This window comes from Trichoplusia ni, chromosome 11, assembly GCF_003590095.1.
Source record: "Trichoplusia ni isolate ovarian cell line Hi5 chromosome 11, tn1, whole genome shotgun sequence".
Lineage (NCBI taxonomy): Eukaryota > Metazoa > Arthropoda > Insecta > Lepidoptera > Noctuidae > Trichoplusia > Trichoplusia ni.
The window spans coordinates 1,569,349-1,582,553 of record NC_039488.1 but is presented as its reverse complement, the minus strand read 5'-3'; the positions used below and the strand labels follow the sequence as shown (position 1 = coordinate 1,582,553).

General features: G+C 36.9%; 2 protein-coding genes across 2 annotated transcripts; one reads left to right on the top strand and one right to left on the bottom strand.

Annotated features, from left to right (window-relative positions):
• Positions 1 to 275: 275 nt before the first annotated feature.
• On the bottom strand, positions 276 to 10,689 carry LOC113498617 (exocyst complex component 5). The gene is given in 15 exon segments (XM_026878694.1): positions 276 to 976; positions 1,585 to 1,757; positions 2,861 to 3,017; positions 3,834 to 3,859; positions 3,862 to 4,022; positions 4,484 to 4,572; positions 4,871 to 5,014; positions 6,765 to 6,924; positions 7,328 to 7,555; positions 7,783 to 8,000; positions 8,278 to 8,526; positions 8,781 to 8,978; positions 9,941 to 10,048; positions 10,397 to 10,528; positions 10,601 to 10,689. Coding segments are annotated over 15 exon segments (2,172 nt in total). The 5' UTR covers positions 10,634 to 10,689; the 3' UTR covers positions 276 to 880.
• A 982-nt stretch (positions 10,690 to 11,671) lies between these two features.
• Positions 11,672 to 13,205, top strand: LOC113498618 (testis-specific serine/threonine-protein kinase 2). The gene has a single exon (XM_026878696.1). The coding sequence runs from the start codon at positions 11,983 to 11,985 to the stop codon at positions 13,021 to 13,023; it is 1,041 nt and encodes a 346-aa protein (XP_026734497.1). The 5' UTR covers positions 11,672 to 11,982; the 3' UTR covers positions 13,024 to 13,205.

The following is a 13,205-nucleotide window of genomic DNA, read 5'->3' as shown; positions in this document are numbered from 1 at the left end:
CTATGTCGTATAGATACCGCTGATAAGGCGCTATGCAAGCATTATACAACATGATACGAGTCGCGGATCGCTTCGCCTCCGTTACCGCTGCCCAATAAACTAATCGTTCTACATCCTCTTTGTCAGCGTAATGCAATCTATCTTTACAATATTTCGTAATGATATTAATGAATTCGCTAATACTTAGGTAAGGCGTATTAAAAGATTAATGATATATAAGGTCATCGTTACTAGCGAATAAAGTTATAAATAAAATACGAAATAAAAGAAGGAAATAGCATTCTAAATATTTTTATTGCTTATAAAACTTATAATGATTACTAATATACAAAGCAACAATATTATAGGTATATCACTTAGATATGTAATACAAGTATAAATACTTAAGTATAAATTGTCTTTGACATTACTTAGAGACCATTCTCAACAGTAGGTAAGCGGTGGTACAATTCTGTCGATGGTTTGTGTATTAAGGCCGATATTTTAGGAGCTCTATTATGATATCTCAAAGTCATAAAGTTTCCATTGAAAAAAATAATTGGAGTAAGTAATAGCTCCCTATATCCTTCACAGATACTATAATTATTATAACGAAACGTAGACTAAAAATAACACCTGATAAAAACTTTGGACCAAATTCAAGCAAAACAAAAAGCCTGTTGCCTATAGAAAGGGTATATTTTTAATATGGAAACACCAGACGCAATGTAAATCCCCTTTAAAATAAGAATATAAATTGATTCGTAATGAGTATAATTTGCTGTCGAATTTTTTTCCACATCTGATGTTTTTTTTCGAATTTTCGAAATAGTCATAGAACGTAACGGCTGTTTATTTTTATTACTGGCTAGATCAACCAGGAACTAATCGATTTACGCTATTAAGACAGTCCCTTGAGGAAGCTCGATAGTTTGTGGGTCTTGTAGTCTGCCCGCAGTTGTATGAAGTTGTGTAGTATTGAATGATCCAATTCCGCCTGTACAGAAAAATGTTTATTGAAGACAATTGCAGTTCAGGTATATTGGCTCTACCGGTCTCGTGTTAGACGAAATAGGTAGTTACAACCTTCAACTTGTTTAATTTATATTAATAAATCACACTGACAATGGAATTACACAGTTTCAATAAGGATAGAGTGGAGAGTGAGTTTACACATCAATGGAGGGTGTGACAGGGATAAAGATATTTTGTTAGTTGTTTCTGACGAGTCTAGTTTCAGGTTTTTTACTTTAAATGGTTTTTAAAAATGTCGCAATGTTGATTCCGCGTTACTAAATAGGTGCGAATTTATCGGGATCGCCTGACTAGTTTCGGACCGAACCGAAGTAATAATAAATTATTTAATAACGGCTTACTCGCATGTATTTAACGGTATTGCCCAGCTCGTTTCGAACCCAACTGGAGTCCTTTATCATAAAATGACGCGGCAGCGGGGTCGCGAACCTGATTGCCCGAAACTAGTCGAGCAATTCCGATGAATACGCGTGAGTAAATAGTTGCATCATTTAATAATAAATCATCCTCACAAAAGTTAATAAAAAATATGATTGTTTTTAATAAAAATAGATATTTAATTTTACTCACAAGAGTCTCTCCCTCGCAGACCTGGTGCAGGTTTTCGGGCTTGACGAGCAGCAGGTTGCAGAGCGCGTGCAGGGCGTCGAACAGGGCGTGCGCGGGCGCAGGGGCCGCGCGGCCGCCCCGGCCACACGCCGCCGAGCGGTACTCTTTGACGTCACAGATTGCTATCATAGCACCTGGGTGGGAGAGGGGTGGTTAAAGCTTGGAATTATTATTTATATCGAACGCAAAAGTAGGATTTTTTATCCTGGTTGAAATTGCTACAGTGAGCAAAGGTGATGCAGTCGAGTGGCCTCGACACCAAACCGAAATTGCGCGACGTGGCGCGGACTAGTAGGTCGAGCATTAGTGTTTGTGCAAGTGCCTTGGATGGCTATGAAATCCCCGTCACACGAGAAATTGATTAGCGCAAGTCATTAAAAAAAAACATCTTTTTTTTCATTTTCAAGTATTTACATGTGTATCAGCTCATTTTCAAATTGATTGGACCTTTAAGATATATGCTTTACTTAAATTGGTTTTCATTTAAATTGTAATTCTACTTATATTCTCATATTATAGCAAGGTCAGCGTTATAGTTGTCATATAGACACTTTACAAAGCTAACCAACGAAACAACTCAACAAATTATTGAGCTGTTGTGTAATATACAATCTCTAAGCATGAGTACACTTGTACTTTATGTACCTATCTATCAAATCCCTTATTTCACACCTCAAGCAGCAAAACGGTAATCATCATATTCAAAATCCCTTTCCCATAAACTCGCACAACTTAAAACCTCCTTTTCTTCAGCCTATCACCAACTTACTGTTAGAAAGGTGTTTTCGTAAATGCAATAAAATAAGCAAACTTTGTAAACACTCCTGTTAGTAATGTTGACAGTTGATGTGAATTGTCACTCGCTCTCCGTTCAAGGTTTTTGGTAAGTTTATGCTTATTTTCTCCTAATTAAATCAGTGTTAATCCCAATATTAGTTTACTTTAGCCTATTATAGTTACCGGCATGGATCTTGAGCGCTCGGCGAAAGAGTGGGGATCGCTTTGCGCATCATATCATGACGAAATATAACGCAAATCAATTGAGTCTTGAGTTCCATGCAACTGCATCAAAGAACAAATCACTCATGACGGCTATGACGCGATGCGCTGCGGAACAATCACTGCACTTTAAGCCGCCCCGCGCCTCACTTCATACCTCAAAGGGGACCCAAAAAATCACTTCTGCGCAGGTGAAGGTCAGCGCTCAAGATCCCCGCCGATAGCTACACCAACTTACCGGCGGAATTGAACTGGTAGTTATGCAGATGTTCGTATATGACGCGGTGTAGCCTGACAGCCAGCTCCAGAGTAACCGCGTGGAGGTTGTCACCGTCGAGACCGCCGTGGATCTTGTCCATCACGTTGTTCAGGTAGGATACGACGGCGAGACATGCCTGGTGATGTCAGTGTGTTGAAATGGTATTTGGTTTGAAATTAAATACTAAGTACACAAAAAAATCCTAAACAGGACTCGGTAGCTTAGTCGGTAAAGCGAGTGGCGCGTATAGCCAGGATTCCCAGGTTCGAGTCCTGTCTAGGTTTTAAATTTCTTTCGTTGTATTTAATTGCTCATATTATTCACTTCGCTTTCTGCGTTTTTAAATATTAAAAATGGCAATTGATTATTGGAGTCAGACAGATATTTAAAAAAATAGTTTATTTCAAGTAAAAGAAGTAAAACGTCTGAATTTGCAATTAAAAATTTATCCAATTTGATGTTTACGCGACCTAAATTAATTACTACAGATAGAAAACAACAAAAACGAATACAGCATGATCAGCATTCTGTAAGAGATTTAAGACGTCAGCGGAAAAATGTAACATTCGTGAAAACAATTATTTGATGTAAGACTTGTCTTTATAAGCAGAATTTGATGTTTACAAGGTCATAATAAATATTGTTTACTGTCTAAATTGATTAGTTATCAATTTGCACCCGCCACACGAATTGTCTATTGCACTTTTTAAATGCCTAAAGTTTCTAAAACTTCAAGTGTGCCTATGCATTCTTTTGGTGAGTGAGGTAACTTGAATATTCATATATTTCTATAGACAAAGCGTTTCTATTGGTGAACTTGTGAACTATAACCCATAATTATTTCCTATTTCAGTGGAAATGCAGTTATACGTCCCTAAATCATACCATTTAATCTCTAGAGACCCAATGCCTTCAATGCGAAAGGATATTAAAAAAAACACAATTCCTTTACCGGTGAGGCAAGAGTATCGATGTCCCTTCTGGCTTGAAGTCCGTCTTCTTCTGTTCCGTTTGAAGATGCAGCTTGACCCAGCTGACTATCGCCACTATAGCTCGCTCTAGCCCCGCGTCCAGCTTGTTCTCAAGCTGTTCCATTATTTGATTCTTTTTCTGCAGGCAGTCAGTTTGTTTCTGTGTCGAACTGAATAAAATATCACATCAATACGAGTCACAATCTGTGCACGAATTTCGATAGGCGAGTGGTTGGTGAGATAACCACGCTAACTATGTGCGACGCGCTTTTATCCCCGCATAGGACAAGCGTTTGTGTGATCCCCAAACGATTGTCCTGAGTCTGGCTGTCTAGTGCGTGGGGAATTAATGTTTTTGAACTCTTCTAGCTCAGGAATTTTCACAAAGATTCAATTGCCTAGTGCATTAGTCGTTTAAAAAACTAAACTAGTAAGCTTAAAACTGAACTCCTTCTGAACTTTCAGGATAGCCAACAGAAACCGTCGGCATAATATTCTTAACTCACATTATTTGTGGTTTTCTAAAATGCCTTTTTGTCTCTATATTTTACATGAACATGACAAGGACAGCATGACGACAGTCCTTCTCGGTTATTGAAAAAGGTTGTTAGTCTATACTAATGTTACTCACTTCATGCAGATCTGAACAGATTCTTGATAATGTTCTTCAAACATTCGCACGATCTTGTTAGCCTGCTTCACGATGTCGAAGAAATAAATCTGGTAGACGAAATAAACACAAAATAATAATATGTTTAATGAGGTGAGACCGTCGGACACTCCAAAGGCTCACCTTAGCCGCTGAGTTTGACATCTTGTTTCATTCAACGTAAAATAGCTATCATCTGGTCCCATAAAAGTTAAACTTAAACCCATAAAAGTTTCACAAAGTTAGGCTCAGCACTTTTTTATTTGAAGTCGGTAGTTAAAACAATATTATTGCTATGCTAAACCTTAGAGTTTTGAATGCCATCTTAACTTAGCATTATTTTCACACATCATTCTACTTCATTTGTACCTGTGGCGGTGACTTGCTCTCGGCGATCGGTATGGACTGCAGTCCGAGGTCCAGCGCGTAGTCCACGTGCTCTATCAGCAGGTGTTGGATGAGCACGTCTAGCAGCGCCACCGTCGTGCCCGGCAACTCGGTAGGAGTGCACAGCTGGAACAAATTCAAATTGGCTGAGTATTCATGAAATATAGGTTTCTTCATAGTTACGCTTAGCTTTGCCTTTGCCTTTATTTTTATATTCAGAAAAAAGGAGTTGAACTCCAGTCATGTTTTAATTTCACTTCACGCGAATTCGAATTAGACATTTTTCAAAGGCCAGCAATGACATGCAAAAATCTACCGGAATCATAAAGTTCAATCGCCAGCATTGTTTGTTTTAATAGTTTTACAAAACTATTATAATTTTTTGCTCACACTTAAGTTACTCCTTATCTGTCATTTTGACCTTTTGTAGTACTCAAACACATAACCAAAACTACAATGTAGAAACAATAATCCAAATAAAAGACTCATTGACACTAAATAAGAAAAATGAAGTTAATCATTTTATGAGGCATTATTAATGAACCGGAGGGATACTGGATTAGTTGAGTTAGATGAAAAAAAAGAACTGTATAGACTATACATCTCATCTCTCAGATAAAATAAAAATAACTTAATTAATAAGTCAGTTTATTGTCCCGTTATAAACAAACTAAGTCAGATAAAATGCTAGACAGTTAGTCGCCGGCCCCGAAGCTCACAATACATGACTTGTATTATCGTAATGTCATCCAAAGTACCTAAACATTATATAAACAATATCGACACAGTTCGCAGAAAAATACTGCTTATACTGTAAATTACTTAGGTGTTTAGCTGTAAAGGATTTTCAACTTTATGTGTATAATGTTAAAGTCTTTATTTATTTTGTGTGCGGGTGTACTATTTCTTCATATTTATGTGACATGAAATAGTTTTGAATAATCGCATGCATAAAAACGTTCTTGTACAGTTAATGATGGAATAGAAATCCATTACAAATTATTTTACACTATGCGGAAATGCAATATTACAAAGGTATCGCTAATTTATTAGGAACGAGTTTCTAAATTAATATTTAGCAAAAGTAAAGAGTTTTATAGACAACTATTTGAATTGTAATTACCGGCTTGGCCTGCATAGACAATTTTTCCCATTTTTCGTTAAACAACAAGCAGTAAACAATGCAGGTGATATTGAAATTTTGGAAATTAAATATATATTTATTCACAATAGGGTGAGGCGGTGAACACCGCCAATATCGATACCACAGCGGCCAAGTTGAGTTGCACAAGCAGCCATGACAAATGTATGTGTCACTAAATTGCTATGATACGAGTATATTTTGTTTTTCTAGTCGGTGTGAAACGCTCCAAGCGTAATTCACATTTCACAATATACCGACAAAAAAAATGGTTAAAGTTTATATCCAAATAAGTAACAAGTATGTATAAAGTGGAGGCGAAACTTCTATAACCTTACTTAGGGCCGATTTTTCAATCGCCAGATAACTTTTATTCAAGGAATATGTTTGACGTTTTGACAGCTTTTGTATAGAAAAATATGTCAAACGGCCATATTTATCCCTCAGATAAAAGTTATCTGACGATTGAAAAATCGGGCCTTAATATTATAAACCCGAAAGTTTGTATTTTTGGATGTTAGTTCTTCTTTCACGCAAAAACCACTGAATTATATGGGATTTAGACAAACCTTGGTACCCAGTTATTTTATAACCAGGACAGTTAACAGTTAGGCTAGCTACTATGCCGATGTAACGTTCCATGGAATCATTGGTGGCGGGCTGGCTGTCTAGTATAATTATAAACTGGTGGCAAACCTAAGATACAAAATAAAATCAATGTACTAAGTTACTCACAGTCTTGCATCTAGTGAAGGAAGTCTTAGCGTCGTTGATCATCTTCTGCACGAGCTGTTCACTGAGGAACGTCTCCCCGCCGTAGTTCTCGATCTGAGCTATGTTGATATTAGCGCGAGTTCCTATCACCGCTTGCAAGTCACGTCTCAGTTCTTGGAAGCTTAGGAAAGGAATAAAAGAATTAGTATTCTTTCAAGTATTCAATACTTGTAAAAAAAATCCTTTGGTCGGGTAATGAATTTGGAAGCAGAAAGGCGAAACTTGAAACTGGTACAGTTAAAATAGATATGGCCTTGACTGATTTATTCAATCATAGGTTCGGCTATCGTCAGTGATTTTGGGTTTTATAGTTGCCCTTATTAAGCCTTATTAATATAAGCAATCAACACGTGGGATTTACACATCTCTTAAATACTACATATAGAATCCCTAGTTCCAAGCGCTTTTAAGTAAAAACCGGTCAAGTATGAACGGCATTGCGTCAACTGCGTGTGTGCACAAATAGGCTGACGATGAGACAGTAATAATCTATTATTATTATAAAAAATAGTTAATGCACTCACCCACCACCCTGTATCTGTTTCTTAATATGCTGCTTCTCGGTATAGTACACATTGAGCGCGTTAGACAAGACGGCCTTCAGTCTGCGTGTCTCCATGGCCGCGTACCCGTCGTTGGCGCCCGCCATTGCGCCGTTGACGAGCGCGTCGCGGCGGAGGTCGCCTGTTGTTGTGTTACCTTCCGCGGATACTAGACCAGCTGTTACCAACTCGTCGCATACGCGTTGTGTACTGAACGGTAAGATGGAATTAGTTTTTTGTTGGCATACCATTGCAAAATGAACCTTAACTTTGTAGTTATAAGACAGATTTCAGTTTACAAGAATAAATTCTCACTCCAAAAGTATGTACCCACAAACATCTTTTTTCAAGCTATTCCCATTTGCGTCAACAGTGTCTAATTTAATACAAAAAAGGGACTTAAGCTAAAAACACTTATATTAAGGACCGCTGTTTACCTGGTATACATATCATAAAGGTTCTTCAAATACTTTTCCACATCATTCTTATCAGCGAGCTTCGTCTGTATATACTTCTGCAGTTTCAAGTGGAAGATGTTCAGGACAAACTTGCTCATGATTTGGTCTGGGTTGGGAAACACACTGCTTATGATTGTGTAGTTCTTCTTACATAGAGGCAAGACAGCTGAGAATATATCTTTTCCTAGTAGCGTGTTCTGAAAATGTGGATGAAGTAAAATTAGAATTCATTAATGCAGGCCTCGTTTCGTCTTTAGGGTGAAAAGAGCACGGACATAATATGTGCATACAAAGACAGGGAATAACGAGTTAACCCTTTTTATTTACTTCTAACTTTTAACAAAACAAAAACAATTGCTAACGAAATAAAAAAAACTAATAGCAGAGAAGTATTTAACAACTTGTCTACTTATACATAACAAAAATAGATAAGAATATATTTTGTACTTAAATTTTACAAGATTGCCATCTTACCATCTGACTGGTTTCAATAAAAGCATCCACACACTGCGAGTACCCCTTAAAGTTGGTCATAATATTAGCTATTTCCTTCATCTTAGCCAAGTTGCCCTGGTTCTGTGCCTTTACAAACTCCTCAATCAGGTTTCTTTCGATCTCATCGTATTTCGCTTCTATTTTCTTTTTAGCAACCTCAAACTTGTCCGGAGGTAGTTCTTGTGCGATTGTATGAAGTTTTTGAATGACATCTGCTGCTTCATTTAACTGCAAAATGAAATATCAATGTTTATTAGTTTAATTTGCCTTTTACGTCATTCTGATCTGCAATGCATGTAATCATATCAAGTTGACGGGTTTATTCCTACCTTGAATGTAAAGTGAAACTTCTTATTATAGGTATGGTTTAGTACACACAGTACAAAATCCCATTTTTTAAACCATAATATGACATAAACAGTAAATAGTGCACATTAAAGCAACATTTTATACCATATAAAACTCGGTCTTTTCACTCTTACCTTACTTGCATCATTGAACAGATCAATAAGAACAGGTCCTGGACTCAAGAAGTGTGAGAGGTGTGACAGCAAGTCCCTCGCGGCCGCAGCCCGGGCTCGCGGCGCTCGCGCCGCACCCAGCTTCTCACCGACGTCGAGCGCACGACCTCCGCACCGAGACATACGCTCATCCAATGTACTGAATACTCCTACGCAATGCTGAAAGGAAGAGAGTTGAGGCACATAATATTTGTGATCTTAACTTCTTATAGATACTTTGGCTAAGGATACTTCTTTAGTGCTTGGTAAGTTGTCTTTATTCAGGAGTAATCAGGAGCAATGGTGAATGACTAAATGGATGGATGGATGGTTAAACTAAGAAATCTATTGATATCAATATTAAATATTTTGTAAATTTAGTATGAATAAATATTATTCGCAATTAGATGTATAGTTAGCAGTGCAATGGAACTGTACAATAAATGTTAGTTAAAACAAGGAAAATAAATCAAGTGCTGTTTCTCTACCAGATTATTTGAAATTTGCTGTTTTCAGAATCCAACAGAATCCATAATTGTTTCTCTACCTTTTATGTTTTAGTACTGGTTAGTGTACATTATCAATTACAATAGACAATTTGGTTTGATTTAACATTCTATATAGGTGCTTCTACTTTTACTTATTAATATAATAATTATCATACCTTCTTTGATCAACGTAAATTTATAATTTATGATATCCAGACATTGCCAATACTTAAACAATAAATTGAAGTAAATCAATATATTGGAATAACTTTATATTATAGTTACAATTGTTTGTGTAATAAACAACTACGCCAATACCTATTACTGATTATTATTTTTAGATATGTTGATTAATTATTTTTCATATCCTAATGAGGCTATAGTAGGTAAATACTAGTTACAAACATTTTACCGAGTACATTTCCTGTTATGATTTATAGGAAAAAATAAAAATATTTAGATGGGGTCCTGAGGATGATTCATATTTTAATGATGCAATGGTGTACTCACGCCCATATACCAAAATTGCCCAACTAGTTTTGAAGCTAACTGGACTAACTTATCTATTTGGGGCTCACTTGGCAACAAATATGTAGTATCAGCTCAATTGTGAATAAATCGTTACTTTATTTAAACATAGTATATGGTAGATACCGTATGTTGGTCCATGATCTCAGCTAATTTAGCACCATATAACTTCTCCTCCTCTTGAACCGATTGCTCTAATCTTGCACATTTCCTCTCCTGCCTCTCTTGCAGAACCTAAATGAACACATACAATAATATTAGAGTTAAAACACAAGTTTAATCAGACAATTGATTTTCATTATCATCTACAAACTGTTAAAGTTACATTATCTCCGATTGGTCTTGCATTAGTAACTATTCAGTAGGGCTTGAAATTTTTAAAACTATAGTTTTGTGTGTATGCGCATCAACTACCTTTTTGATTTCGGATCATTCCACTCCATACAATGGTTGTGTGGAAGAGATCGCCAAGTAGCGATAACACCGCCAATTTGTACATTTTACATGTTATTTTACTGTATCAAATGTTTTCTTTTGATGTGCGTTAAAGTGGATTTGTATTTGTCAATTCAATGCACAAACCTTCAGGTCCTGGATAGCTTGAGTAAAAATGTCATGAATCATTTCTGGATCAAACTGATCATCCTGCAATCGCGACTCCTGCATGCTCCTCCGAACCATCCTCTCCACAAATTCATCGGGGTCGAAAGGATCCTGTAATCAAACTATGTATATAGAGACTATCAAAAGAGAAGACAACACATCATTTTTTAAATATGTACTTACTTGCTCCAACTCTTTTATGTATTGGTTCATCATTTTGAAGGCTTTAATATGTCACTTTTACTATATCAAACAAGTAACAAACTATTTATTTATCTTACACACTACATAAAATATATTTATTCATGAAAACGCCTACTTTATTACAAAATTTTCTATCAAATCAAAACCGAAAATAGCGTAATCTCACTGTCACAAATTGACAAATAACAATGTTTTGACATTGACAAATTCAATTTGACATTTTACGCAAAAACTTCGTGTAGCCACAGACTATGGAATTTATTTAACTGTAACGTCATCCCTCTGTTTTGTTCAGAAAATCATAAACCAAAACTATAACGTTAAAGTAGGTAACATAGATATAAATAAAAATGAAACTCTCTCATAATTAGCGATAAAAATAAAAGCATAATTAACTGTTCAAATAATTTTCTTTTGCTATTTATTATAAATATGCCCAGGTTCTGGTAATTGTTTTGTTCAGTTAAGATTTAAGTAGGTAGGTACTTTGAAAATAAAGTTCAAAGGTTTGGAAATGGTAGATTATAACTTTCCAAGGAATAATAATAGTGAAAATCCATTTACCTATAACAAAAAGTCAAGATTGACGATTCCATACATCTGCATATTATTTTAGTCACTTCAAGAAAATACTTACGAATTTAAACTGTACTTCGCAATTGAGATTAAGAAATAGGTTTCCTATTCATCCTCACAGCCTAATTGCACAAACAGCTTTGTGAGACTTTTTCATTAGCAAATTATGATATTCTTTCAAAATAAATAAACGGTTCCTCTTGAATCTTAAAGAGCAATTGCGTAAGAATATAGAAATACACAAGTATACTGACAATTAAATTGTGTCAATTAAGGTAATTTTTAACACCATACTGTTGAACTAATTTTCATGTGAAAACTCAAAAGACAAAACATTATCGTAATAATCCTCTTTTAAAATCTTCTACCTTCTTTTAACCCATTTCACATTGCATAGATCCGCAGTAAGCGAAATAACATCTTTTTGAAATATATTTTATAACTGGCTTTTCTGAAATAAAATATCATTTTAATTTTAGAAACAAAAGAAAAAAAAGTCATCCATGTAGCAAATACGTCTTTTTGGAAGATTTCTTACTAGTGAAAGCGTTTTTTATATCCAAATTCTTTGTGATGTCGTAATATTTTAACAAAATTTTGTGCGTGCTATTGACGATTAATTATTATTATATCGATTTACTCTCTTTCATGAGAGTTGTGTGGAAAGCTTATATCAATCGAAAAGCCTACATTTTGACAGGAGGGCCACTGAAACCTTGGACATACGTGAGTAGTGAGATGTCCAATGTATCCTAAACGGGTTAGGATAAAGTCGATAGAGCTCAATGGCTGAGCGCCTCAGCCCTCGAAGCTCCGAGGTGAATGCCTTGGAACAACGAGGCTATCTCATCGGCAAGAAAATCGGACAAGGATCATATGCCACCGTCCACCTGGCTGAGTACTGCGATTCAGCCAGCCCAAAGCGGATGCACCTCGCGTGCAAAATATTTGACAAAGAAAAAGCTCCGCGGGATTTTTTAGAAAAGTTTTTTCCTCGTGAACTTGACATATTGACTAAGATCGAAAATCCCCATATCATTCAAGTGCACAGTATTTTACAACGTGGACCAAGGGTGTTTATTTTTATGCGATATGCTGACAACGGCGATCTGTTAGATTTTATAAAACGGAACGGAGTTGTGCTAGAAAACCAAGCAAAGATTTGGTTTAGACAAATGGCTAGTGGCCTTCAATATCTGCATAGCAAGAATATAGCACACCGTGATCTGAAATGCGAGAATATTTTACTATCAAGACGCTTCAATGTGAAGTTGGCGGATTTTGGATTTGCTAGATTCTGCACGGACGGTGAGAATCGGCGTGTGCTCAGTCAAACATACTGTGGATCCGCTGCGTACGCCGCCCCAGAGGTGGTGAGTGGCACACCCTACAATCCCAAACTAGCTGATGTGTGGTCTCTCGGAATTATCCTCTTCATAATGCTGAACGCTTCCATGCCGTTCGATGATTCGAACTTGCGCAAACTACTCAAGGACCAAATGTCGCGAAACTGGGTTTTTAGATCCAGGATCCGCGATACAGTTACTCCGGCGGCCAAGTCGATCGTGCGACACATTCTCGAGCCTGACATCACGCTGCGCCTCACGCTGGACCGGGTGCTGTCGCACGAATGGACCAGGCCTCGTAAGGATAAGAGCGCTAGCCTGATGGGGCGGTTGGTGCAGTCAGCCCCGTCGGCGCCGCACTCGCCCGGCAAGCGCGAGCACGACGAGGCCGGCACGTCGGCCGGCGCGCGCGTCTCCGGCGACCACCGCGAGACCGAGCGCGAGCGGCACGACGACATCAACATGCGCTCACACGACTAACTCACCTAATCAATATAATATGTATCGATAATGTTTACGCAAAAAGTGTTATAATCTTGAAATATTTTTGACCTTCAAAAATTGAAAATTCACTTTATTATTTTGATTTTTTTTTACAATTGACGACTTAACTATTGTTGGTCGGCAATAGTGAAAATAAAGATTTTATATATAATTACCAA